This window comes from Syngnathoides biaculeatus, chromosome 22, assembly GCF_019802595.1.
Source record: "Syngnathoides biaculeatus isolate LvHL_M chromosome 22, ASM1980259v1, whole genome shotgun sequence".
Lineage (NCBI taxonomy): Eukaryota > Metazoa > Chordata > Actinopteri > Syngnathiformes > Syngnathidae > Syngnathoides > Syngnathoides biaculeatus.
In genome coordinates, this window is record NC_084661.1 from 14,322,849 (window position 1) to 14,350,785 (window position 27,937).

Below are 27,937 nucleotides of genomic sequence, written 5' to 3' on the forward strand. Positions count from 1 at the left end.
GGATGCGAGCGGCACATTCGTGCGAGTCCTTCATGTTGCGGATGCGAGGTGACCAAAAGGTGTTCCGGGTTGAACAGACCGTCCTTCAAATGGTCCCTGGTCCTGGACTTACTTCCTCCTCGCTGCGTCTACGGGGTCCCGCTGCTGTTTTATCAGCCTCTCGATCTCTGCGCCCAACGTCTGAAGGTTCTCCTGGAAAATGCGAGGTCCTCAGGTCAGTTTGGAGAATTTGAAATGTTGACTTTTTGTGAAATATTGTGGAATGTAAACCATGCAACTTCGGGTGAAATCCAAACAAATCCGCTTCCGGAATCGGATCGCGCCAGAGGTGTACCTTGAGAGTGATGTTCTTCAACAGGGTGTCCTCCAGCACCGCCTGCAGCTTCCGGTTGATCTCCAGCGACAAGTCCAGCGTCAGCCCGCTGTCGGCCGGGTGGGACGTGTACAGCGACGCCATGATCCCCCCGCGTCGGCTCAGGTGGGCCTTGTTGAAGTCCGACGCCTCTGACGAGAGGGCCCCGGACTCTTCCCTCAGCACGTAGCTCTGGATGATTCTGCGCGGAGGAGCAAGACGAGACGGGTCAGTGGCCTCTTTCGGGTATACACAGATACCAGAACTACGGAAAGCCCTTGCAGCAGTTATTTTGATATCGCCGTGTACTAGCTCCTGCTCACCCACTCAATTCAATGCACAAGAACGACAACTGTGTTGACTCGTAACGCGGTGCACAATTTTTGCCTCATTCATAACTAAGATTGGAGAGGAGCATGAATGGGCGTCAAGGATACTGAACAAATGCGAAAATGTTCATGAGGGGCGTTAAACAAAACGCTCACATGGCTTAGAAAGCCACTCCAGCATTAAACTCAAGATCCATCTTAAAGATGTACTCGCAGACTAAAAGTACTACTAGTAGTGTTAATCGTCCGTGGAACTTCAGATGGGTATTGAGTAAATGCTCAAACGGCTTTCCATACAGACCCAGCACTTATTTGCCTTTTACACAGAACTCAGCAAAGTTTTTATTGCCACGGTTGATTTTTGTTTCAATAAAAAAACGAACTTGACAAATCGGTTCAGGGGTCTCCTTAAAGGTGGAGCAGACGGGACGACAATACTGGTCACTAATTAGAGGAGCCTCATTGGGACAAAATAGCAGATTTTTTCCGACATGTTCCTTCTTTAATTGGTCTTTTTCCTTCTGGATACTCATAAAAATCTCAAACTAAAAGACAAGAAACTCACAACGGCTGTATGTGTAAGAACTACAGTGAATGTTTGGAAGCATTATCGAAGAGCCCCCGTGACAGAAATTAAACATGGCTGTACGCCGATGCCAAGTCAAAAATTTGCAAAAAAAACTCCCCAAAAATCTCAACCAGTAGTCAGCCAAACACCAGGGGGCGAACACAAGCTGCCTAAATAGCAAGCGAGCGCACCCTGCAGACTGATAACGAGATCAAATATTAGATTATATCGAAAAAAATGAACGTGATTAATTTGACTCTTCTTGATTGGCGGAAAACTTAAGGCGATTTTAGGCTTTATCCCGAATAAACGTCTGGCACTCACTGCAGCAGAGCAAATAAACTTGGGCCACTATCTGAGAAAATCCAGAATATCTTTTCCATATTCACCCTACAAAATGTGTGAGGGGAAACGAACACAGAACCCAATCTGGAAAGAGCAACACCCCACTCCCGCCTCCTCCTTGCCAGTCAACTGACAATTTTACAGGGCTATTTTTAGCCCTCCGACCGTGGGATCCGTCCTGAATTGCAATGTGGGCCGAGCCAAAATGGCAATTGAAGAATATTTGCTGGGAGCGATCTGATACGGCACCTCAGCGGATTGTTTGCGCAGACCGTTTGCTAATCAATGGCTTTAAGTCAATGGATTTGCTCACGACGCTGAAACGGATTTAGCGGCAGCAGCTACGAGTGTCTATTTGGGGAGAGGAGTGGGGGGGGGGGACTCCACATTTTCCTGCAGCTTGGCAGGGGTCCACTTTGGTGTGAATGCGCTGACATCCTTCACTTTTTTTTTTCTTTCCTGTTCCTCCCTCAGCTCATGGCCGTGAATATGAATTACAGACGATACATGCTAATTCTTTCGACTTCCCCCACCCTCCATTGCCCGTGACTGCGCTATAAATAGCTCTTAATGAATCTTGTCACAAAGGACAAAGCATAGGTAAGAATTTGTAAGAGACTGTGTTACAGTGCTGGGGGGGGTCGTAATGCGTAAGCGCATATGATGTCCTTCAAGGTCAATGGAAGTGCAGGGGGGGGGGGTGATGTAGGGTGTCCCTCAAGATGCCCGTTAGAATTTAAATTAATCTTTTTTTTTTCCCTTAAAAGTCACAAAGTGACAAATTTAGAAATCGGCGGCACGGTGGGTCAGCTGGTAAAGCGTTGGCCTCACAGTTCTGAGGACCCGGGTTCAATCGCGGGCCCGTCTGTGTGGAGTTTGCATGGTCTCCCCGTGCCTGTGTGCGTTTTCTCCGGGCACTCCGGTGTCGACCCACATGGCAAAAAACATGCACCATTAATTGGACACTCTAAATTGCCCCTAGGTGTGATTGCGAGTGCGGCGTTTGTCTCGATGTGCCCTGTGATTGGCTGGCGACCGGTTCAGGGTGTACCCCGCCTCCTGCCAGTTGACAGCTGGGATAGGCTCCAGCACTCCCCGGGACCCTCGTGAGGATAAGCGGAAAACAAAATTGATGGATGCAGATTTTGAAATTCTTCCTTAACTGCATACAAATGTTTATCTTACTAAATATTTGGTTGACACATCAGTCAAATAATAATAGAGTAGTATGAATTATAAAATTGGTAAAATATAATTTATTTTAATGGAAATTGTTCCTTTTTTTCTTCTAAAAGATAATACCATAAAAATTGGCATGCTTTATGAAAATAAAAATATACTTATTATATTGCTTTGAGCCTTGTTTACTTTCATTACAAATTGTGCCTAATAAAATCAACAACTTTATACATGCATTTTTATTAAATAAATTCATTATAATTAATTTAAAAACAGCACAGATTGTCAAAATACACAAATGTTATTTAAATTTTTATTTTTTATTTCACAGCTTCGAAAAGTGACCTGGCCTAACTGTGCATTTTAAAGCGTAAAACTGGCCATTTAACGCAAGCCCCCAGGCCACTGGTGAAATTTGAACAGGATGGGGGAAAAAAAAAAAAAAAAAAAAAAAAAAAGAGTAGATCTCAGTATCTGCTCCACCATATTTTACATGAATGATTTACCACATTTTCAAAACGATAATGAGTCCGAATTAAAAAAGAAAAAAGTTCCTGTCCCGACAAACCTCCCCACTCATTCTCCATGCCTCTTATCGAAACTCACTTGGTTTTTTTCCGGATCTCATCCACCAGTTGCTTGATGTGATCCTCCATGAACTCAATTTTCTCCTGCTTTCGGGCCAGCGCCTTCTGCAGACGGACGATGCGCTCCACCAGCACGGCCTTGTCCACCTCCGGGAAGCTGTCCGCGACCACCACCGAGGGACCCGAGTGGCTCTCCGGCGAGCGCTCCTCCACTCCGCTCCCGTGGCGTGCGTTCAAGGAGCCTGGTGCAAGGTAACGGGCCAATTCAAGCAGTCTGCTAACAGTTTACAATCGTCCCAAAACAACCGGTATTGCTCTTTTAGCGGCACTTCACCCGTGTCGAACAATTGTTAATACAACCCCTTTGATGACACTGGTGTGATGAAAGATTTTGAACAAACCAGTTGAAGCACCTGAGGAACTCGATCGGCTGCCCATGCTTCCGCCGTCGCGGTCGCAGCCTCCGTTCTCAGCCTGTTCCAGCCGCTTCCGAGCTGAGACAGAACAGAAAGGATTAATTGTCATAGTCAGATAAAAACACAAACGAGCAAACTCATCAGCATTTCGCGGTGGTTGTTGCAGGGTTTACAGTCAACCCTCATTGATCCAATCTTGACAGATTGTAAAAACCATCCTTTTTAAATTTTAATCCTTTGACACACTTGAAACACATTTAAATTTTGTGAAAAATATTTTTAAACATATGAGCATATTTGAACACAAAAATAGGCATAAATTGCACAAGCATAAAATATATAGCAAATACTGTGGGTTATCGCGTATACATTCATGTGCCTGCTGGGGAGGAGTGTGACATCTGGGTGTGAGCAGCGGCTGACAGCAGCTCCTGTTTGAATGCGCTTTGTGTCTCAATCGTGTGTATGCACGTTTGACGTGCTAATCCGTGACTATATATTTATGCTTAATTTTTGTTCATATTCTAGGGACAAATTTAGAAGGTCCTCGGGACCTGTGTACAAACAAATAAGGCAGGATTGAGCCAGTTTATTTATTTCTATTGTACAATACAGGGCTATTGTTCTTAGTTCAAAACAACACTGGCTGGAACAAATTAATGCCGTTTTCATTTGTTTGAATCGGGAAAGGTGATTAGGGACAGCAGTGATGAGTCACGAGCATGGTCACGGAACAAAATGAAACTTTTATATCAAGGCACCGCCGTGCTCTATAAAAACAAACAAACAAAAAAAGCTTAACATTTTTTTTCAAGATAGCGGGGGCTTGAACAATGGGGGCGTGACAGCGGGGGAACACTGTACAATTTTGTGCTAATCAAAGGAGAATTGTTCAGACTTAGCGGAGGTCCGCATCCGACTGATTACCATTCTCGGCATCGATCTATTTCTGTCTGAAGCAGAACATTTTGATTTCTCACCTAATTATCTTAACCTTCACGTCACCGTATTCATTATTCATAACGCACTTCAATCGTGTGCATTTCAAATCCTTGAGATTTAAACTGATGCCAAAGCAAAGCCTTATTACTCTCTTCCCGCCTGCGCCAATAAAAGCGATGCGGGTTGAGATAGAGTGCACGCTAAGCTCTGAAAAGCTTGTATTAAAATGAAAAAAAAAAAAAAAAAAAAAGACCGGAATGATGACAAAATTGACATCAAGCTGTAACTACGACATATGATCACAGGCTCCCTTAAGGAAACCTGAACTACTTTCTCAGCAAGTATGCACATCTCATGCATACGCGATCCTGAACTTGCCGCGTGTGACGAGCGAAACAAGCAGAAGTTGGCGCACCAAGAAGGGTTTTTTCTGCTCTTTATCAGGAGACAGGCGCTGACACCAAAACTTCCGAGGACGTACATTCTCAACCAATGAGAGAGGAGAACAGAGGAAGCTTTTCAACAGAATACTAACAATATTAAAGTAGTGGTTCTCAAACCGGGGTTCCCGGACCCCTGTGAGCCATAGCTTGAGGGCCCATAATTTGCAATCAAACTCATCCTATCGTTTTTAAAAGTGCAAACCTACATGCTAAACCAAATACTTTTTTTTCCCTTCTTTGTTAGTTTCTGGTCTTCTTTTGTTTTCCTTTCGGCTTGTCCCGTTAGGGGTCGCCACAGCGTGCCATCTCAGATGAACGCATATTTGTTTGGCACAGTCTTAGGCCGGTAATGGCATCCGAGTTACTGTACGATTCACTTTCTGAGCCTTCTATTAATCTGAACCTGACTTTCTGGGTGGGGGGGGGGATCATAGAAATGGGAGTACGTACTGATTAATCTGAAAAATTGCCGCGTGAAGTAATGAACTGTTCCTTCATGTCAAAATTTCATCCAAGCCTAAACATATTTAGACCAGTATTGACCTGCAGGATATACAATTCCTCTCTTCATTTCTGCTCTTACTATATATTGAAAATGTCAAAAACTGAGTTAGCTCAAGCTACTTCTCAGCAGAAAATATTTTCCCCTGTAATGGTTCTCCGGATCCCAAGTTTGATAATCCCTCATGTTCGTTATGTCCTTAATAATTTATTCAGTGCCACTGACGGGTCTATCAGCGAAATATCCACCATAACCGTGAGGGCTGGCAGCGAATCAGTAATGTGGATTTAAAAGCAATCTCCTGACCTTGTGTCAGTTGTTTGGTCAGGTCCTTGATGTTGGCCGCCTGCTTCCTCTTCTGAGTCACCAGCTCGTCTCTCAGCTCGTCGATCCGCGTCTTGAGTTGGCCCAGTTCGCCCTGCAGCGCCGTCCTCTCCTCCTGAAGGCCGCGCACTTCCTGCTGCCTCAGCACCTCCTCCTGCTTGAGCCGTCGTGACTGTGAGATGAAGGACGGAGGGGTTAATGGAGGAAAAAAAGCTAAGACGGCCGGGTTAGTAGATCGTACGATTAAGCTGCAGCCGTACAATGAGCTCTGACTATCTTTCGAAATTACATCTCAGACTCAATGAAATTCCCTTTCTAAAAACATTTAAAAATACCAATGACAAAAAAAAATTGTATAATTCATTCTAACTTGTAAACTGTAAAAGAAAATTAACATCCATCCATTTTCTTTACAGCTTCTCTAGTCAAACAGCTGGTGTAACTAATAATGTGGTGAGCGTCATGATTTCCTCTCTGAATGTCTTGGCAGTAAACATCATTACTATTATTATACTATGCACCTGTTCAGATGCATCTTTATGCTGATGAAAAAACAAACAAACAAACAAAGCACCAGCAGAAAATGGCCACGTGGCAGAGGCTGACATGTCATTCATCGTCGCGCGCTCCAAACCTTGTCGTCCAGCTCGCTGTTGGTCTCCTCCAGCTTGGCCTGCAGCTCGGCGAACCTGCCGCCGAGCTGATCCAGCTGGGACTGCAGGGCGTTGCTCTCCGACTGCAGCTGCGCGTTTTTGCTGCTGAGCTTCTCGGTGAAGCCCAGCAGCTCGGCCTCGCGCTCCCTGCTTCCCCGCACGTCGCGCTGGAGGTCGGCCATCTGGCTGTTCAACGAGTCGATCTCGTCGCAGCGGGACGTGAGCTCCTGTTGGTCCCTGCAATGCATCGCAAAACGATTATCAACTGGAGAAAGGTGTGCAGTGAATGTTTTATACGCTTTCTAATCTTTTTTTTTTTTTTTGGCTTTTTTGCATGCCATCTTTTAAACATTAAAAAGAGTCAAGTGCCCCTCCCCGGTTACATCAAGTGCAAACTTTTTCCCTGCCGGACAGATACCGCTGATGCTGGTCCTGGAGCGCGGACATCTTGTTCAGCTCGTCTCTCTGCCGCCCGATCTCGGCTTTCTGCCTGTTGATGATCTCCCGGTATTTGCTCAGCTCGTCCTCCCAGCGCGGACGCTCGTCCTCCAGGCACTTCAACTGCGGAGGGTGGCGAGCCGGTTGGAGGAGGCGTGGCGGCAGCGATAGCGCCATGCGGGTCAGCGGCGATACGAACCTTGGTGCGAAGAGTGTCTAGTTCATCCATGCTCTCTTTGTAACTCCTCTTCAGGTCCTCCAGCTCTTTGGCTTTCACGCGATGCACCTGCAACAGCCACAAATCTCTCAACCTCAGGAGAATATTGGTAGGTAGTCCATACTAAGAGTTTTACTGTTATAGGAAACATTTTTATCCATGAAATCCTACTTAAACGCAAATTACAACCAAATCTAATCAGATTTTGTGGCGATATAAGCCTCCAATAATAGGCACAAAGTGTCATTCGGTTTTATTTACATTTTACAGCCGCATCATTTTAATCACCGTTGACTTCTTGTGAAATTGTTTGTGTTGGTGCGCTCATTTAGGAACATGAAAGCAACGTGTAATGATGTTTTTTCAAATCTTTAAAAAAAAAAAAAAGCTATTAACATGACTGGTGAGAGTCAACTTTTTCAAAAAGCTATTAGTGGGCCGCGGTATCCACGACAACCTGCAGCTAAATGAGATGGAGGAAAATGTGTTTCCAATATGCTCCGTTAATTCATGACAACCCCGCTTATTTCGATGCTAATGGAGTTGTGTTTTTTTTCCCTTTCTATACACTCATTTGTGACATTCTCTTGATCACAAGGGAATAAGATAAAGGAATAAAATCAATTATTTTCAGATGACTTGTTCATTAGAGAGAGCATCTATATTTTTCAAAACGAAATACAATGCAAAGTCACGGAAAAGCAATGTAATGTTTGCGTTAAATGCAGAGCATGGGAAGACAAAGTAGCACGAGACGATTCAATTGAAATGATGACTTCTAGCTCAAAACTAGAGCAGCTTTAAGAGCTTTCTATTTATGTGCTTCAATTTGAGGCTTTTGGGGTAAATGAACGAGGCGGAGGCAAGGAGGGAAGTGGGTGATGTGTTCTGGGCTTGCTGTCCGAACGCTCTGCTTCATATTGATTATTTCTAGGCCATTTATTTTTAAAGTGTCCTTCCTCTTAAAAAAGCAGGGGAGCAGGGAAAAAAAAAACAAAAAAAAAAACAGGCCATTGTGTTTGGATTAAATCCACGCTTGCACACATGCATATCAATTATTTGACGCCATGGCAATTAAGCCTCTCAAAGTGATGGATATAAACAAGACCGTCAGTTTATGAAACAATGACTATCAGGTGTTGATTTCCGCTCAACATAAATGCATTTTTTTTTTAAATAAACCCACCAGCATGTAAATATGGGAGTCATTTCTGCATGTACAAAATAGTGTCACCTCTAACTGGTCCGTTTGTTCCTGCTTGTGTTTTGCCAGTTCTCCTTTGGTCTCCCTCAGTTTTGCATCCAGCTCATTGGATTTGATCTCTTCAGATTCCTATAGGACCAATAATAATAATAATAATGATAATAATGAAGGATCATGTCAATAATTCAGTGGCTTGTCCTCACATTTCACGGCAGGCGGCACTTTACCACCACCGCAAGGCGCATATGAAAACTGCAGCTATACACTTGAAATTGAATGATGGACCCATCCGTTATCTACGCCGCTTGCTAACGAGGGTCGCGGTAGGGTCGCTGGAGGCTATCCTGTTCGATGTTGCGCGACAGGCTGGGTACACCCTGGACTGGTCGCTACACAATCACAGGGGTGCCGCTATATTTGAGCATGACTACAAAAAGGACACATTCTGCTTTGATGGCAATAATGACAGTTAAGAATGTTCAACTTTTAAAATTGCACAGCTAATAATGATTTATGATAGAGACATTTTGGACTCGGGAACAAATTATTCCATATATCACTGACCTCAATGGCGATTTTTTTTCCCCAGTTGGCAGCAGACCAAGACTCATAGAACAGATTGGGTTTGCTGTACAATTACCTGGTATGTTCTGATCATGTCCTGACAGTTCTTGCGGATCTGCTCCGTCTCCTCTTTGGCTTGTGTCAGTTTTGATGTGACGTCTCGCAGCTTGTCTTTAGACTCCTGCGCACACACGCGCAGAAATATGATTAATTCGTCGAGGAACAATCTTTGCCAAACATTGATTCCCATCTGACTTACTCTTGCAAAGAGCTGTGCACACAACGCATAGATTGGTTCCGCGATCATTTAATTAGTCTAAAATGGACTGTGGGTCTGCACTTGTAACTGGCCATTTAATGATATGATGGGTTATTGATCTTTTCTTTATGTACGTGTGTGTTAGGGTGAGGACAATAGAAAACGTGCCTTGTTACATTTTAGTGACTAATGGTTTTTCCTAGGGGCAGATGAAAATAAAGCATCAAGAAATGGCAGTGACTTTAATGATGCATTTTCTGCAGCATCATTAGTGAACAATTTTCACCCCATTTCAGTCAAATCAAAAATGCAACTAATGTTTTTGTCAAGAGCATCTGCAAATCAAACGGCGCAGTCGCGTCTGATGAACAAGGTGGACGCTAAATGACGACAATAGACATTACGCGCACATTAAAATAACATTCGGCGATGACTGAAAATGAAGGCAGAGTCGATTTAATTAACTATGGCGACGTTTCCGATTCATCCATTCTGGAAGATTCCTTCGATCGGTGCTGCTGTTTTGGTTAGTAGCACAGTTGAAATAATCTCAGGAGTTCACTCTTTAGCAGACAACAATCAGACTTGCCTTGTGGGCATCGGCCTCACTCTTGAGTTTGTTCTGGGCCCATTTGACCTTGATAAGGTGAGAGTTGTTTTCCTCCTTCAACTTGTCCACCTCTCGAGTCAGCCTGCTGACCTCGCCTTCCTGAGAACAAAAAAGCAAATGCGATTAAAAAAAAAAAAAAAAAAAAAAGTGAAACATGTTGGGCTTCTTGGAATGATTACAAAACTAAAATCAAAAAACCTTGGCGTCACACAGCTGCTGCAGGCGGCCTCTTTCCTGAGCTAGTTGGTTGCCTCGCAGGGCCTGCCGGTCCACTTCCTTCGTGGCCTCGCGCAGCCTCTTCTCCAGACTCTCCTTGTCCCGTCTCAGGTCCAGGGCCTCCTTCTCTCCGCGCACATATTTCATCACCATGGTCTCCTTCTCTTGGCGCGCTTCCTCGCACTTTCTGTTCACCTGAGGGACGAGTCGCAGCGGTTTAGCTCATTACCTACTCCTTGAGGCCGATTGATTGAAGCTACGGGGCAAATGTGCCCAAAAAAAGCAGGCCGTACTGTAGACTACAGAATGAACGCCGGGCAGAGAAGTGAGTCCAAGAAGGAACAAAAGAACAGCGCGCCTTGTTTATCAGAGCCATAAAGAAATGCGGTCCTGTTTTACCTGTTCCAGGCGGTAGGTCATCTCCTTCTGCGTTTGTATCATGCCAGCCTTTGCAGCCTGCTCTTGTTGGATGAGTTTGTCCCGAGTCTCCTTCAGCTCCCTTTGCAGCTCCTTGACTATGCCCTCCAACTGTCAACACACACGGACTGTTTTGGTAAACAGGGTAAAGGTGCTGTCGGGTAACGTGACAGGGTCCCCGGCCATGCCTAACCTGCCAAACAAGGGCCGCTCTCTGCGACCAATTACCAGGGAAATCTAATTTTTGTTTTTATTTTATTGTCAAGCCAAGCTTGTGTTTGCCTTAATTGCCCCCCATTTTGTATGTGATGTGATTAGCAGCAATCTGTCTCTGCTGATAAAATCTCATCCTCGTGTCCTCACTGTACAGAGATCGAACGTCGGTTTGTGCATCAAGTAGGAGGATGTGTGTACAATATGGTTTGAAAGACATATATGTGGGGGGGGGGGAATCAAGAAAACCCTAAAGCCAATGTACCCCCTCCCAAAAAAAAGAGCACATTGAAAATCATAGAGAATAGATTTAATATTGGTGACTACCAAATCAGAACATCTTGAACAATGTGTGTTGTAGTAAATAAAAATACTGACTCGACTGAAATGTGTCTAAATATAAAACGGACAAGAATAGCAACTTCAGAAAATAGCACTAACTTTCCCGATGGTGCCCACGTGCTGCTTCTCCGTCTCTGCTCTCTTTTTCAGCTCCTCCTTCATGTTGTCCTTCTCGGAACAAATGCCCAGGATTAGATCCTGGTGTCTCTTGTTTTCTTCCAGCAACCTTCAAAAACACAGACGCAGTGCATAGGGTTAGCCTAACCCTAACGCTTGTGCAAAAATCTAAACCCCGCAAAATAATGGGACATGGTCAGGGCGGGATGCAAAACTGAAATGCTGTGGAATTGATTAAATTATTGAAATTTAGAATATGAGATTTTAAGTTGGAATGGTTTGAATCAGTCAATACAAGTGAAAAAAAAACATGGTAAATTTTAAAACCTTTCATTTGGGGATTTCATTGTGAAAATTGACAAATTTGGGGAATGCTACATTTTTCTGTGTAGGTCAATAAATTGAACTGTTTGAGTTTGGAATGGTTGCGAAACAGAAGGAGGAAGTAATTACATTTCTGCATCAATTGAGGAATGCTATTCTGGGAAATCTGGCATAGAGACGAATGTGGTGCCTTCACAAATATGACAAATATTTTCCCAGATATACTAAATGAAATGAACAATTTGAAATGTGAGGAATATTTGTGAATATTAGGACAAATTATTATTATTATTATTCTTTTAAATGCACTGAGTAATGGCGACTGAGCACGATGTCGAATAAATGGGGGATAATAATACACACAACATTGACTTTGGTGCATAATAACAGGATTCACACAATAAAAGAGAATGTTAGACTATCTTACCTCTGGATGGACTTTTCCTGCTGTGCATGCTTGTACTGGACACACTTCTCAAAAACCAACATGCAGTCCTCCTGCTCCGAGGGCAGTCCATTGACAGGTGGGCTTCCCTTCATCCCGCCTTCTCGTTCGACTTCGGGAAGCTGACACGCCATCAGCTCCGACTCCAGCTCGTCCAGCAGCGACTCCTGCGACAGGGACCGCTGGATCTGAGAGATCAGCTTCCGGCTGCATTCTGTGTCGTACGGGCTGGACGTGGAATCGGAGGGCGCCGACATGTCGGCGCCGCTTTGGGGGCTGGAGGCGAGCGAGGAGCTGACGGTGTCCGACGTCGGCGAGGAGGGGCCGTTCGAGATGCCGGAAGTGGTGGTCGCGGAGTCGGGGGGTGAGTTTTTGCAAGTGCTGTGCGTTGACGGGGATGATGGACTCTGGGATAATCCATCGCGGCGGAGCGGCGAGGGCTCCTTGCTGACGGATAACTCCTCATTGCCGTTCGGAGAATCATTGTCTTTGTCAATAGAGGCGGGGCTTTCAACAGTATCACCGGAGGCCACCAAAGAGCCTTCATTTAAAAGAGCCGTCTTTTTCTCCTCTGTTGAACATGTAATACTATCAAAGTTGTCATCAGAGGCAGCGTCACCCGCTATTTCCTCTGTCTTTGTCCTTGCAAAATTATCTGTTGTACTTTGGATAAAGTCGCCTTTTGTCTGCACAGATTCTTCTGCTGCGCAATCTTCGGCCATGGGTTCTTCCTTTTCGACTTCACGTGTGCAGTTCTGGAGTTGCTTCATCTGCGGGAATTCACCTGTCAACTCCACGTCAGATCCCTTCATCATGTCTGCGCCCGAGGCTGCATCAGTTTGTTCCATGGTGCCTTCTATGCATCAAATCTGCCAAATTGAGGAGGTACAACACAATGGGAGACTGAACGGTGCCAAATATTGTCACGAGCTATTTATTCAAGCAAAAATTACTAGAATGAACTTGCTTGGCTGGATTGTGAACTGAATCCCAGCAATAATGATTATAAACGGTTGGTTCAATCCAAAGTAAATATTGGTGAAATAAAAAAACATTCATGACCGTGGGCTTTATCTAATACTAATACATATACAGGAGGCCAAATATATTTCTCATTTGTCTTACCAGAGACCTTGAAGGTGTTAGATGCTTGTGAAAATGCTTCATTTGTCGTTAAGAATTAAACAAGGTAAGGGTGGATGCTCTTTTTTGACAGGTGTCAGCTGTCAAGATAACAAGCCATATCATCGGGTTTCCAGCCCTTGTTGAAAGAAATGTTCGGGTGCCGCTGTGCCGTGTAGATTCACACCCCATCGTGCCTCTTGACGCGTATCCTTCTCTTTTCTAATCATTTACAGCGAGCTAAAAACCGACGATGCAGATGTTAGCACGCAAGGTTATTAGCTTGCTCCTAGCAAGTTGATCTCCGACACAGCCGTAAATGAATAGCTAATATCACAACAGCAGCGGAGATATGTAAATAAAGGGCTTGAAGACATTGGTTTCGCCGATTAGTTTCAATACAAGCGATAATGAAAACATTAAGATAGCATACGTGGTATTAACGACTGTCGTTTCCGTGAAGGCAACACGCGTTAGAATACAAATGCGTTTATATTCACCCACCGAGCGTGGTAAGTCCATGAGTGGAACGATTTTTCAGGCAGCTTGGGTTATTTAAAAAAAAAAAAAAAAAAAGGGGGCGAACTTTGATCCGTGGGTCTGTCTGTCTTGCCAGCTGATCGGCCCAACAAGTCGTTTTTCATGACACATCAACAAATATGGCCACTGCGGGAGGGGGGCATAAGCTCGGGGATAGGTTGGATACGTTAACCAATCAAAGGCAACGATCGATGTTACGTCACAACACAAATCGCAGAATACTTCCTGCTTCTCCTAGTGTTCTTATGTGTGGTGTGTGGAAAAGGTCATATTTGTGCGTCAATTATTAAAATTATTAAAAATTTTTTAATGCAAACCTTTTCAAAACACGTCACTAACACGAGAGAATGGCATTCTTCACAATTAAATAATAAATTAACCAGTTGTTTTTTTATAGAAAATAAATAATTTGTTTCAAATGTAAAATACGGATGTTTATTTTCATAGTAAAAACTATAAAATATCTAATTAAATAAGTAAATAAGCATGAATGAAACATAAAAATATTGATTGAATATACGAAAAACAAAACATTCCTTTTTGTTATTAAACTTTTTATTTTTAATTGAAAGAAAAACAAGACATAGATGTGCTATTTTTATGCAGAAAATTGAGAGACCAAGACGAGTAATAAAATGAAAATAAAGAAAATATATTGGGCACAGCGGTCTTAATCATAGCATAATAATTAAGAAATCAATTTAACATTTACCAACGGTGTAAATGTGGGTGCGAATGGTTGTTCGTATATATATGTCCTGCGACTGACTGGCGTTTAGTTCGGAGTGTAGTGCCCTAACCCTAAGTTAGATGGGATAGGCTCCAGTGCTCCCGTGACCCTTGTGAGGATGGCTTGGAAAATGGGCACGGACAAATCAAGAAGCTTCAAAAATATTGTTCGCTGGGCCTCAATTTGTCAGCCGGCTATGAGTTTGAGACTCCTGATGAAATGATATGTATGCAGTTTGGAATTCACTACATTGAATTCCCTGAACTTGTTTATTTTTGGAATAATTTTTTTTTTGCGGATTTTCTTAAAATTAACAGTATAGCTCACAAGCAGTATGTGAAAAACGTTTGACCAATCAGATGGTTCTATCATTGCGCATGCGTAGTGAGTGGTCCTTTTACAACCACGTGCGCTCAGGTAAGAACTAACCTGGTCATGTAGACCATTAATTACAAATTGTGAGTTATAGTCAATTATTACTGTTGCCGAATTGCATGTTGTTACATACTGTGTCGATAAACTGTGTTAGTTGTGTCATATCATCAAATACAAGGTTGGCAATTACCGGTAGTAGCCAATCGACAAGCTAATGCTGCTAATTTTTCTCTGTTTCGATAAAACTACCGGTAATTCGCGCACATATTCGACAAAAATACGCATGTCATTAGAAAGTTGCTAATCATGTAAGTCTTAAATATTGTAATTTTTATATTTATCTTGTAATTTTAGACCTAACGAAAAATCCCATTTTTCGGTGCGCTCAACGTGGCCCAAACATGCCCTTGCGGAAACAGTTAACCCTTCCTGTCGTGTGTCGGTTTCCTGACGTCGTCATGTCTCCTGATAGACCCGCCATGCTCACCGCGTTGTCACATGGAGCCGGTAAAACAACCTCCAAGCCTTCATTTGATAGAATCAAAACAAATGCCATAACTTTCGGTCCACTTTTTTTCTTTTGCAGGACCAGCATCACCACCAGCAAGTCGGGTTAAACCAGCTGTATGTGATACATATTCTACACTTTAAACAATTAACACCGCAGCGATGTACAGTATATCTTTCAAAAAGTAATTTATTCCTCTATATAGGAACTCGGGGCCGTGGCTTCACCTGTGCCCCTCTGCCACTTCTGTGGTAAGCAAGGTAATGTTGCCAAATGAATGTGGCGTTCGCACAGGATGGGCTAAAATTTGATATACATGCCGCTGAGGCTTTTTTGGGGGGGCTTTTAACATGTACCTTGAATAATGGGAAGGAATTTAAAGCAATATTAGTCCGGTAAGAAAGGCAATGAAGTAATTTTTTTGTAAGAAAGAATGGGGAAAAACAAAGGTACATACAGAAAAAGGGAAGCGGGCAAGCTGCCTTCAGGGAATGTAGGACAGAAGTCAAGGTGCAATATTTTTTGTTGTTGTTGGTTCATTTATTTCTTTATTTTGAATGTGCGAGTTGTATACAATGAAACAGACAATAATAAAACCCATTCTTGGGCAGCGTCCCATTTTTTTCTACGTCACGATTTTTATGCATTAAATCCTTGCTGCATATCAAAATATTTAAATGTTTTAATCTGACGCCATAATTTGGTATCAGGAGAGGACAACTCATCAGTCAAAATTAGTTATATTTTTGGTGACGAGATTATAAATTAGTAAAGTTATCATATAACTTAACCATAAATGGAAAAAAAAATATTTCCTTGATTGTGGCCATTTAGGAGACTTTTATCTCAATCAGGCAAGAAAAAATTGCCACCCTGCCCATGAATGGGTTAACATAAAATAGAAATCACATTTATATTTGAAAAGGAATAGATAAAAATAAAATAACTTTGTATGTACAATATAGCAAAATTTTATGGAAATGAAAGTGTACACTGTACATACTTCAAGCCCACCCTGTTATTTGATCAGTCCATACAATTTTTGAAATTGTGATTATTTTGTTCATCTGCCAGGGAATTTGCGATGCGCGTGTTGCAAGAAGTCAACATACTGCTCTGCGGGGTGCCAGGCCAGTGACTGGAAGAGGCACAAACAGATGTGCGTGCCCGTCAAGATGGAGGGCATAAAGTAAGCCGACTTCAGGTATCAACATACTAGTTGATAACACTAAAAGGTTCTTCACTTGAATTAAATTTTGAAGGGAGAAGCCGAACCAGATCGCTGCCTCGCTTTCAGTTTTGAACAGCATTCCTTTGGGTTCAAAGGTAATTCGAGGTCTGGCTTTATACATTTATGCAAAACAGGAAGACAAATACCAATCTTGTTTACTTACTGATGGCGCGCTGTCCTTGAAATGAAGCAGGCAGTTGCATTGGAACCTCCGCGGGTGTATTTGAAGGACTTGCATCCCATTAAGATTAATAAGGGAACAGATATTCAGGTACATACAGCAAAATGCCAAGAATTATAATTTGTGTGCATGTTAAGTATCGCTTGTTTGGGGATTTTAGGCATCTGTTGTGGAGTTCTACAACCCTGGGAGATTTTTCCTTCTTTTCCAAAGCCCAGAGTTTTTGGATATTCTGCAGCGCATCAGCAACCAGCTCCAGAAGATCCCCAGCTCTCGTTCTTCACCGCCTTACGTTCCCCGTGTTGGAGAGGTCTGCACAGCCCAGTTCTCTGGCGATTTGGTAAGGGAAGACCACTTTCAGGGAAATGCAGGCATTTGCACAAATGTGCAAACTTTTACTTCTGTTTTTTTGTGCCTAGATTTGGTATCGATGCCTGGTGCAGAAGTTGGCGGCTGATCAAAGCACTGCTCGGATGCTTTACATCGATTATGGAAATGAGGAAGACGTCCCCATGGACAGGATCGGACCGCTGCCTGCTGACCTTGAACCATATCATCCTTGCGTTAGTACACAAAAAAAAGAACATACTGCAGTAAAATCACCACAATTCACCGTGCATGGACTTCAAATCCTGCCATGAATAGTACAAAAAACAAGAGTAACTGTAGTAATATTTGTTATGATTGCTTAGAAATAGTTTCATCCATTATCTCATTCAAAGCCAAGTTCCCAATTTTTCCAGCTCATTTAGACCATTTTAACTGAGCTTGCAAAACCCAGAAAATATTGTTCTGTGACAAAAATATAAACCTACCAAAATAAGTACACTCAGAAGTAATAATTCACATGATTTACTTTAAAAGGGAATTCCACTGGTTTGCATTAACAAAGAATCCAATAGGTCATGTAATATGTCCTCTATTTTGACAATGTGGTGTTAAATCCTCTCCCATTTAATAATTTGGAGAAGATTTTTATAGATAATTACGAATTTTCAGGGGCCCTGCCATTTTCGCGAGTCACGTGACCTACGTGCGCGGATGTGACGTGTTATGTGCCGCAACAAAGGCTCGATTGCATGGGACACCATTTATGCCCGGCACTGATTTCTCGGATTGATCCTCATCTAATGAAGAAATAGCAGTATCGGTTAATTGGGAAGACAGAGGAATACTTTACTACATAGCCTTGAGTGACTCGCGAAAATGGCAGCGCCCCTGAAATTTCGTAATTGTCAATAAAAAATCTTCTCAAAACGCTATTAAATGAGATTGGATTTAACATCACATTGTCAAAATAGAGTACATATTAATGACCCATTGGATACATTAATGCAAAACAATGGATTTCCCCTTTAATAATCATCCTGTATTTAATTGGGTGAAATTGGATAAATTGGATGGAGGATAGATAAATTGCACGGAAGTTGGTACATGTGGTTCTGATTACGTCGTTGACGTGAGCATTACTATCGTTGCATCGACAGATTTAATTTTGCAGCTCTTCTGTGTGTCCAGTGACAGACAGTACACGGTAAAGCTGACATTGGCTTGCTTAAACGATTCCCATCAGGCGCTGGAGTGTCACGTTGCCGGCGTGGAGCTGCCTGAAGGCAACTGGTCCACTGAGTGCTGTTCAGCCATGAAAAGGATTCTGGCCGATAGGGTGCTGACTGTGAGGCTGGTGGAAACCTTGGATAATGTTCACGGACAAGCTGTGGACATTGAGCTTCCCATGGGTACGGTACGGTTTAAGTACAAATAAGTACGTTTTTGTGGCATGATGTTAACAAGTTGTCTTTTAGGTAAGTGTCTGAGCTCATTCCTCATCGAGCGGGGTTTCTTAAAGAGGAAAGACAGTTCACCGACAGTGCAAGAAATATGTAAGATGCCCTTTCTCTATTTTTGTTCTCTGTACAGTTGGTGTGCAGTTGTGAAGAGCTTTGTGTTGTCTGTATCCTTCTGGTTCTTCCCCGTAGGTGGCATGGAGGATGCTTCCTTGGAAAACTTCAAGCGCCAATCTCAGGGGAAGGACGACAACAAATGGGCTCAGCCACCCGAGCCTCTCCTGCAGGCGGTGGGCAATTCCTTTTCCGTCGTGGTCACACATTTCCAGTCACCTGATAACATGATTGTGCAGAAGGTGGAGAATGCAGGTCAGTGTTTCCTCTCGCATCTCTGGAAAAACAAACTTATACGACATTATGTACAGTAATTACAAAACTTTTTATTTTTCTTTTAAAAAAAAAAATATTTTGGGGCGGGTGGGGAAGATGAATCTGATTTCAATTAATTTTGAGACCGTGCTTTAATTTGACAGGCGTGATTCAGGAGTTGCAGGTGAATTTGAGGCAACATTGCAGTCAGGTGTCTGCGTCCCAAAACTTCATACCGGCACCCGGCACCATCTGCTGCGCACAGTACTCGGGTATCAAACTCGCCTGCTTTGCATTTTACGCGCTGCAGTTGGACAGTGATGTTGCCGCTATTGTACGTAATCTATGGCCTACTTGTGGTCTACCAGAGGACAAGCAGTGGTACCGGGCCAAAGTGCTGGCGTACTCCTCAGAGAAGCGCGTTTGTGTTGGCTACATTGATTTCGGCAATTCTGAGTATGTGAATATAGATTGCCTGAGACCCATCAACTCGTCACTGCTTGCCTCGCCGATGCAGGCGCTCCCTTGTTGCCTAGCAGGTAAAACTTTTGAGTCATTCTTTCTGAAATTTTCGGTATTTGTGGTTATATGATTCCCCCTGCTGGCCGCTTTTGTTACTGCATAAGGTGCTGTGTGTTTCAAATGAACAACTTCCAGGAATTCTCTGACTCAGTCTGTCATTCAAATTCCTCCAGGGATACAGCCTGTCGGAAAGAGCTGGCCCGAGAAGTGTCTGTTGGTCTTGCAGAGAAGACTGTCCAACAGAATCCTGCTCGTGAGAATTGAGGGGGCACACGAGGGCAAAGCTCTCGTCACCATGGTCGACGAGGACAGCGACCCTCAGGCCAACGTCGCTGAGATGCTCATCTCCGCTGGTTTCGCCACGCCAGCTCTGGTTCCAGTAAAGGCCAACGAGGTCTCACAGGCTGAGCAGCCTGCTCCAAAACCACATCGTAAGGGCAAAAATGCAAATTATAATGAAAATTATCGAACCAAAAAATTACCAGACAAGGAATTATGTACTTTACAATAACATAAAAAATTATACATAATTTTCTGAAGCAAAGCCTAACATGTTAATTAATAATTGGTTTTCCTAGACTTTACACAAATGATTCCAAGCCATTCATCTACTATTTAAATCAATTGGTCTGAAAATTTGTTCATCAGTGCCAGTGACGTACGTTGACAGGCAGAACAAATAAACATTTATCCACTAGATTGCGGAGCATTTAACCTTTTCATCCACCAAGTCTTTCATACAACAGAATAATAATAAATATTTAAAAGTTTGTTGGTGTGCCTTGAGATTTTGCTTGTGTTTGCACTTGGCTGTCTTCTTCCCCACCTCATGATTAAATTAAAAAAAAAAAAAATCTAATTTGACAGTGAAGTAAGTGGGGAAACATAAATTGATTAAGTTTTAGTTACTGTTTTTATGTGAAATGTCAAAAAATTCAGATGATTCTTTTTCCAAAGTAAATTGCGAATGTCCTGTTTTGATTAAACAAAGATAATCAGTTCTGCTTTCAGAGAGGACGACATAAATCTGAGATTTAGTTTCGAGGGACTGAAATTCTAAGCATTTGGAGTATTTTTAGGTTAAACGGTGGCAAATGATGCATCGATTAGTGAAAGCGTTATCGCTCAATCAATCAATTAGTTGTCGCACCTCTAGTCATCGTCATTGTCGTCCTCAGCGCCTTTGCCTGTGTGCAAGCCTCTGTCGTGGTCCTCAGTCGAGCTTACCACCGACGGCCATCCAGTGGCGCTGTTAAGCGTTTTTGTGAACAACCCTGGAGAGTTTTTCTGCCGCATTGACAATCCTGCAGGTATGCACATTTGTGATAATAAATCAAATTTCTGTTGACTGCAAGGTACGAAAATTTAACATTTGGAAATGCTGTATGTTTTTGTTAGTTAATCAGCGAATGGTGGAGCTCAACGCTGAGGTGAAGCAGCATTGTGAGGCCGAGGCGATTGCTTTCGAACCCAAAGTTGGGGAACCCTGCTGTGCCATGTCACCAGGTGTTTTGAACAAAACACATTTTTACTCTGGTGCATATTGTGGGAATGTATTTGCTCACACGTTTGTTCCTCAGATGACCGCGTCTGGTATCGTGCGATGGTCAAGAGTCAGTCTGAAGACATGGTAGCTGTGAACTTTGTGGACTGCGGTTATAATCTGGAAGTGGAAAGAAGGAACCTTCGCTCCATTAAGTCTCAACTCCTTCGGCTGCCTTTCCAAGCCGTTCGCTGCTTTCTCTCAGGTACACACACACAAAATTACCTTGATTTCCACACAAAAAAAGACCCCACCATTGTGCATCATCGACAAATGCAACCAGTTGTGCACAAGCTTGCTCATCACAAAATAATTAATACTTGTTAGACTATTATTTGAAGGTCAGTCATTCCAATTTGCTAACCTTTTACTCTTTGAACTAACGGGGCTGGTTAATCCTGTGGTTTTATTAAATGTCCACAAAATGGTTCTTGTGTGCGTTTGCTTTCAGGTGTGGAGCCAGTGGGTTCAGAGTGGAGCAAAGAAGCCATCTTTTGGTTCCAGAAGCAAGTGGGAGGCGAGAAGCTGTCAGCACGCGTCTTTTCTGTCAGCAAACGGGGATATGGCGTGGAACTGGAGTGCAGAGGCCGAAGCATCGCAGCTGGTCTCGTCTCGAGTCTCCTTGCCAGATGTCCTGGAGAAATTCTCCAAAAGGCACTCCCAGGCTCGTCGCCAGGGGGTGAGCAGCGAGCGAGCATACGAGAGACGGAGCAGAGCCAAATCAAACCCTCCGAACAGATGACTGTAGTGAAGGAATTGCCATCAGGTCAGCGAGACTATCAGCATTTTCTTATCTGTAGTTCTTAACTTTTGTCACCCGGTGACCGACACTTCCTACTGTTGCTGTGTTGTGACATTTTTATAGAAGTTGACAGCAAATTGAAAGTTATTTTTCAAACAGTCTTTATGATGGGGGATACCCTCAAAATGTTTAAAATGTTCAGACATACATTCAGCTATCTGCAGAATTTCACTATTCACACTCTGTCCTGGTTCCTGTGCCCTGCGATTAGTCCCATTGCACAAAAAATATAGCCACAAATTTTCAGATATATTGATACTGAGCTCTTATTTTTGGAAAAGTTTCTTGGCTAATGTATTCCATGTAGAAAGTGTATGGTACATAGGAGAATGGAATACAAATACCTGTACCATTACACCTAGTATTTTTTTTTTTTTTTTTTTTTTGACACAATCATCAAAATATTTTGATTTGTCAAATAATAAAAGTCCAACCTGGGATGCACATTATGTCTCTGGGGCCTCGATTTTTTTTTTTTTTTTTTTTGGGGGGGGGACAACGTTCTTCTGCTCCTCCCCCTAACCCAAAATTGTGCGCAAGTTGGAGGTTGCATTAGTCTCACTGAACTACGCAAATGCAATACGAAAGTCAGAATTACAATACATTTGAAAGAAAAACTTATGCCAAAAATGAGAAAATCTGTCACATGACATAGTTAGTGACTAAACAGTCACCCATTTTTTTACTTCCTGTCCTTGACCCACCAGTTGAGAATCACTGCTTAAATAAAAGGAATGATCGACAATTCAGTAACGAGATTGCAATCTGGGGCTCCTCCTGCAGGAACAGCCTTCCCAGTGGACTGGAAGACGGTAGAAATGTCCATCACTGGGCCCTTCAAACCTTACATCGCAGCTGTGATCAGTCCTTCCCTCTTCTATCTGCTGAGCCTCACCAAGGGTCAGAACACTTTTAAATGTCATTCTAACCGAAAAGCATTCAATCTTGTTTTGACCTGCTATTGTCGTCGCTGCAGTGGATCAACAGAAGCTCCAGGAGATGATGCTCGAGCTGGCCACCTTCTGCAATGGCAATCGGGCCACGTTGTCCTCATGCACTGACCGGAGGAAACTCAGCCCTGGTGCCGCCTGCTGTGCCCAGTTCACTGGTGAAGAGCACACATTAAAAATAATTCAATATTGTTTTAACAAAGATGACAGTTCTGGCCCTTGAAAGAGATTCAAGCATCCACTTATCATGTTCACTGACTTGAGACCCTACCAGCAGTCGGTTCTCTAAAGTGGTAATTTTGTCTGCTAGTGCACACGCATGTAATTACACTGCGTAACACCACATGCCTAGCATGCGTTCTGCAGGCCAGCTAACAAAATGGTCCAGCTTAATGGTGTTTTCAGGACACTGCTGTGAAAAAGCAGGTAAAGGTGCACCTAGTGTGAGGTAATCATGTTTCAAACTTTTGTGTAAAAAAAAAAAAGGTTTGGGTAGGAAATTCTTTAGTATGTGCAAACTGGTGTGTTGCCCTTCCAGTGATAGTGAAATATGAACTCTTCTGATAATTGTCTGCACCTGCAAAATAGTGATGAGGTGTTTACATAGGTTAGGATGTGTAGGTTGCACTTCTGCCTTCATTGTAAAGTTTGAAGTTTTGTTGGTTCTGACCTTCCTGTGGGGAGTTAGCATCTTCTCCTGGTTGTCAGTTTTCTTCAGATATTCTGGTTTCACGTGTTGGGTTAATCACAACTGTATATTGTGCACAGTTTTGAATGTAACTAAATGCTTGTTATTGGGGAAAATAGCTGGATGAATTGATACATTAATGTGGTGTAAAATGTTACATTCTTATTTACTAAATGTCTTTTTCTTAACCAGCGGATAACAACTGGTACCGTGCTGTAGTTGTGGAGCTGTGCGACGACAACGAGGTATCAGTCATCTACGCCGACTACGGCAACACTGAAAAGTTGTCAGTCTCCCGCATTTTGCCGATTCCCGAGCATCTGCTGCAGCTCCCCTTCACAATAGCCCGCTGTGCTCTGGCTGGTAAGTAGGGGTTGGACATTGTTTTTGTAAATTAATGCTATTTAGACCATCTAGTCTTTCCTCTGCAGGCAAGGAGCATTTTCCTGCCGAGTGGCCACCAGACATGCTGCAGATATTCTACAGCTTGCTGCAGGATGGCATTCTTGCCACCGTGCTGTCCTTCGACAGCTTCGCCAACATCCTTACCATCACTCTGCCCGCTGAGAAGGGCGGGGTCAACCTCTCCGCGCTGATCAAAGATGCATTGGAGAGCAGTAATGTGCAAAGTGCACGGAGCCAGTCCGCAGCTACCGAGGCTGAGCAACTGGAGGGAAGCAGTGCTCTTCTGCCTAAATTGACGCCTGCCGTACAGAAGAGTTTGGAAAATACAGTGGAGGCCCCTGGGCCAGCTGTAAATCTGGAGCAGACCTCCCACAACCCACAGCAGATAAAAACCACCCCAGCGGAGCTCCAGAGGAGTGGGTCAAGTTTGAATTTTACTCCCTTTTTACAGTAGGCTATCTACTCAATCAGTGATTCTCAACTGGTGGTGGTTGGTGGACACTGTTATGAGCTCTTTGCAGGTATCTAGTAAAAAAAAAAAAAAAAAAATATTTCAAATGGTAGCGACATCTGTTGCTTTGGGGTAATGCTGCACAATGATTTTTTTGTATGGAGTCTTTAGATTAAATTGTCACACGGCACAAGAAGGCATGCTCAGTTATCTCCGTATTTACCATTTTGTCATTGGATTATGTGTTGTCCCTACAAATATTTACTGCGGTTCTAATTTAAGCAATGCGATGATAGGTTTTTGGTAGACTACGACTCATTCTGATTTTCAAACTCAAGTTACAGTAACTAGCTGCAGTAGAGGCAGAACTCCATTACAATTGAGGACCCTCCACTGGGGTAGAATATTTTTTATAAATCCACATAAATCACAGTTTAAAGTTTTGTTGCAATATTTTGAAGTACTTTTTTGTCACTGGTGTTTAGATGAGAATTCCTGTAATGTTATTGGACATTTATTTACAAATTCGAACGGAGAGAAGCAAAAATTTACTTAAAAAAATTGAATAAATTAAATATGTATGTCAATTTTTGTTTGCGTTTTTGCATGTTTTAAATAATTGGGAGTGAGTCAAGTTATAAATTTCATATCCTTAAGCATTGACTAAAGAAATCTCCATTGTATGTTTTTTTTTTTTTTTTTTTCAAGGCTGTTTTTGAGCAATATTTTTTTTTCCTTCACTTCTACTGAAGTGCGATGCAGGTAGTAGGAAAGTGCGGGTCCAGTCTGAAAACTGTTGGGCACCACCACAATAAATGTCCAGAATACTTATTTGCTCATTAATCCTGAGTAGACTGTTTAGGAATGCCTATACGAACTAAAAAAAAAATGTGGTTTCTGTTTTTGACTCTTTTTGCAGATTCCCAGACCCCTGCATGTTGCTGCCAAAGCCTGGAGACAAAGGTTGGAGCTTTTGTTCACCAATCTAAGCATCCTATTATTTTATTAGTAGCTCTCTCTTGTGTTGCATATATTTGCGCTACTGTGTACAAACTTCCCAAAATAAGTAATATCTTCAGAATCATATATTTTCCCTACAGATCGACCGTTTGGAGCAGATGATTGCACGTATTGAGCAGATGATGGAGCTGCTGGTTTCCTCACGCGAGTAGTGTTGAACGCTTGCAGTCTTCAATGCTGTTGTTAAAGTTCTACTGACTCTTGACCACTCTTTTATTGTTTTAAGTTGAAGTACTGATTGATCTTTGTTTTAATATTTCCATGTCTGTAATAAGTGAGCTGGGCTGGTCTGGCATCATTTTGTTAGGAGCTTTTCACACTTTTTGGTTGTGTTTTGCAAAAACGTTTCCTCAAAAGTCTGGATTTTTTTATGCATTACTGACATCAATATAGCCATTAGAACGTTGTCACAAATAGGTTAGAAAGGGAATAATGTTCAGTTTTAATCGACAAGATCTGTGATTTTTGACATTGTCATAGAATTTAAAAAGTAATGTGGCTGCAGACAAAAAAACACAAACCACAATATGATATAGTTACATATGTACATTTTACTTTACATTATAGGATATGATTGCTATTTTTTTTTTTTTTTTTTTTTTCAAGGCTGTTTTTGAGCAATATTTTTTTTTCCTTCACTTCTACTGAAGTGCGATGCAGGTAGTAGGAAAGTGCGGGTCCAGTCTGAAAACTGTTGGGCACCACCACAATAAATGTCCAGAATACTTATTTGCTCATTAATCCTGAGTAGACTGTTTAGGAATGCCTATACGAACTAAAAAAAAAATGTGGTTTCTGTTTTTGACTCTTTTTGCAGATTCCCAGACCCCTGCATGTTGCTGCCAAAGCCTGGAGACAAAGGTTGGAGCTTTTGTTCACCAATCTAAGCATCCTATTATTTTATTAGTAGCTCTCTCTTGTGTTGCATATATTTGCGCTACTGTGTACAAACTTCCCAAAATAAGTAATATCTTCAGAATCATATATTTTCCCTACAGATCGACCGTTTGGAGCAGATGATTGCACGTATTGAGCAGATGATGGAGCTGCTGGTTTCCTCACGCGAGTAGTGTTGAACGCTTGCAGTCTTCAATGCTGTTGTTAAAGTTCTACTGACTCTTGACCACTCTTTTATTGTTTTAAGTTGAAGTACTGATTGATCTTTGTTTTAATATTTCCATGTCTGTAATAAGTGAGCTGGGCTGGTCTGGCATCATTTTGTTAGGAGCTTTTCACACTTTTTGGTTGTGTTTTGCAAAAACGTTTCCTCAAAAGTCTGGATTTTTTTATGCATTACTGACATCAATATAGCCATTAGAACGTTGTCACAAATAGGTTAGAAAGGGAATAATGTTCAGTTTTAATCGACAAGATCTGTGATTTTTGACATTGTCATAGAATTTAAAAAGTAATGTGGCTGCAGACAAAAAAACACAAACCACAATATGATATAGTTACATATGTACATTTTACTTTACATTATAGGATATGATTGCTATTTTTTTTTTTTTATAACTGGCTAGGCATGTTTTATACTTTTTTTTTTTCCCCCTCTTGCTTTATATCACATCATTGGAGGATGAACTCATGCATTGGGTGTGTCATACATAAGTTGCAAACAGCTTTATTTTGTATTGATCGCATATGATCGTGAATGTGTGTTTCTGGAAATTCCATGATTGTCGACAGATTATTTTTTCTGGTAAAGTGAACTAAATCTGAAGTTTGCAGCCACTGAATTTATTATGTCAGTGTTGCTTTGTTATTCTTTAAAGTCAATTTGGATCATTTCAAATGATTACGTCAGAAAATGTTATCAGTAAATTGGACCAAACAATTACTCACCCAACATTGTTGTCAGTACATATTTATTTGAATAAAAAGTGCATTTTTAGCTAGCAATACAGACCCCAAAAAAAGGCTGAATAAATGGCGTGCGTATATTTACATCTTGGCTACCAGCATAAATGTCGAACCAAGCTACAATCTCCAGGATGACTCATTGCCAATTAAAGACAGTCAGTGGTTTCAAACTTAAGACGCTTTTCAGTGTTGAAGAACAATTCGTCGACTGGCCAGAATGCTACCACATTTAAATCCCTCCCTTTGGAGCACAACAAGTCTTTATAGGTATCCAGTGGTTTCGGAGCGGACGCTCTTGTGCAGAGGATGACGATTTGATGAGGATTTATTTGATAGTCTGGTCAAACAGTCGAGCAGTTGCCAACTAGAATACCAAGTTTCCACCAAGCAGTACAGTTTGTTTCAGCCCCCAGAAAAAGTCACAAGTGTTTGAGGGATGGAGAGAGAGATAATTGTTAAAATACAACTTTTTAGCACCTTTCTGCTTGGGCACCTTTTTGGTTGGTCAGCAGAGAATGGTCGCTTCTGTGCAAAAATGGGAAGAACACAAACGAGATGGGGTACCGAAGCGTACCATGACAAACTTAAACCGGACTGTACAACTTGGTGGAGACAGTTAAGGGACGGCCACACGGACTCCAACAGAAGACATTGGACTCTCTTCTTTAGGTGGTGGACTTCCTTTCCCACTCCTGGAATGACAGAAGATTGAATTGAGTACAATTTTGACTTCACGCAAGATTTTCTGGAAGTAGGTGTCTCAAAAGTCAAACACAATTTCGAACAATCACCAAATGCATTATGAGCTTCGAAAGAATCTACCCCACTTGTTTGGCTTTTTCTT

At 42.3% G+C, this 27,937-nt stretch overlaps 3 protein-coding genes and 1 long non-coding RNA gene across 13 annotated transcripts in view; 2 read left to right on the forward strand and 2 right to left on the reverse strand.

Moving 5' to 3' along the window:
- Positions 1-54: 54 nt before the first annotated feature.
- On the reverse strand, positions 55-12,854 carry ccdc186 (coiled-coil domain-containing protein 186). 2 transcript variants are annotated; one of them, XM_061810307.1, is made up of 15 exons: positions 11,989-12,854; positions 11,220-11,346; positions 10,548-10,676; positions 10,131-10,343; positions 9,912-10,031; positions 9,140-9,244; positions 8,530-8,628; positions 7,278-7,364; positions 7,059-7,201; positions 6,622-6,877; positions 5,970-6,159; positions 3,774-3,854; positions 3,380-3,602; positions 335-554; positions 55-192 (listed from the first exon to the last, which is right to left on the reverse strand). In XM_061810307.1, the coding sequence occupies exons 1-15, from the start codon at positions 12,852-12,854 to the stop codon at positions 109-111; spliced, it is 2,943 nt and encodes a 980-aa protein (XP_061666291.1). In that variant the 3' UTR covers positions 55-108. The 2 variants fall into 2 exon arrangements, with proteins under 2 accessions (XP_061666291.1, XP_061666290.1); XM_061810306.1 differs by having other exon boundaries at positions 3,762-3,854.
- On the forward strand, positions 6,781-12,213 carry LOC133495537 (uncharacterized). Its single transcript, XR_009793600.1, has 4 exons — positions 6,781-6,915; positions 7,055-7,259; positions 7,332-7,404; positions 12,075-12,213. It is a non-coding gene; the product is annotated as an uncharacterized LOC133495537 (long non-coding RNA).
- On the forward strand, positions 12,754-25,817 carry tdrd1 (tudor domain containing 1). Of its 9 annotated transcripts, none has more exons than XM_061810301.1 (25): positions 12,754-12,891; positions 15,128-15,280; positions 15,360-15,397; positions 15,487-15,541; positions 16,356-16,470; positions 16,544-16,607; positions 16,703-16,783; positions 16,854-17,033; positions 17,113-17,256; positions 18,267-18,432; positions 18,499-18,576; positions 18,673-18,849; positions 19,014-19,121; positions 19,218-19,388; positions 19,545-19,802; positions 20,550-20,681; positions 20,770-20,877; positions 20,952-21,119; positions 21,366-21,680; positions 22,500-22,616; positions 22,693-22,824; positions 23,547-23,717; positions 23,786-24,175; positions 25,130-25,173; positions 25,311-25,816. In XM_061810301.1, exons 2-25 carry the CDS (start codon positions 15,175-15,177, stop codon positions 25,380-25,382), a joined length of 3,390 nt encoding a protein of 1,129 aa, XP_061666285.1. In that variant the 5' UTR covers positions 12,754-12,891; positions 15,128-15,174; the 3' UTR covers positions 25,383-25,816. The 9 variants fall into 9 exon arrangements, 8 of the variants coding, with proteins under 8 accessions (XP_061666285.1, XP_061666282.1, XP_061666281.1 ...); XR_009793599.1 differs by lacking the exon at positions 12,754-12,891 and adding an exon at positions 14,613-14,815 and having other exon boundaries at positions 23,786-24,280; positions 25,311-25,817; XM_061810298.1 differs by lacking the exon at positions 12,754-12,891 and adding an exon at positions 14,613-14,815 and having other exon boundaries at positions 16,706-16,783; positions 25,311-25,817.
- Positions 25,818-27,114: 1,297 nt separating this feature from the next.
- Positions 27,115-27,937, reverse strand: part of afap1l2 (actin filament associated protein 1-like 2) — a 31,232-nt gene continuing 30,409 nt past the window's right edge. Inside the window, exon 19 of the mRNA XM_061810870.1 lies at positions 27,115-27,785. Coding sequence (XP_061666854.1) covers positions 27,759-27,785 — 27 coding nt within the window. The 3' untranslated portion in view covers positions 27,115-27,758. The remainder of the gene's footprint in view (positions 27,786-27,937) is intronic.

Excerpts from the sequence above, each read along its gene's own strand:
- ccdc186 (XM_061810306.1), bottom strand. The coding sequence starts at position 12,854 with ATGGAACAAACTGATGCAGCCTCGGGCGCAGACATGATGAAGGGATCT. Across the intron at positions 9,245-9,911 it reads GTGAGGCCGATGCCCACAAG|GAGTCTAAAGACAAGCTGCG; the intron begins GCAAGTCTGATT and ends GTGTGTGCGCAG. Across the intron at positions 3,855-5,969 it reads GACCAAACAACTGACACAAG|CTCGGAAGCGGCTGGAACAG; the intron begins GTCAGGAGATTG and ends GTTCTGTCTCAG.
- tdrd1 (XM_061810297.1), top strand. The coding sequence starts at position 14,758 with ATGGTTCTATCATTGCGCATGCGTAGTGAGTGGTCCTTTTACAACCAC. Across the intron at positions 17,034-17,112 it reads CCCAGTTCTCTGGCGATTTG|ATTTGGTATCGATGCCTGGT; the intron begins GTAAGGGAAGAC and ends TTTTGTGCCTAG. Across the intron at positions 21,120-21,365 it reads CGTTCGCTGCTTTCTCTCAG|GTGTGGAGCCAGTGGGTTCA; the intron begins GTACACACACAC and ends GTTTGCTTTCAG.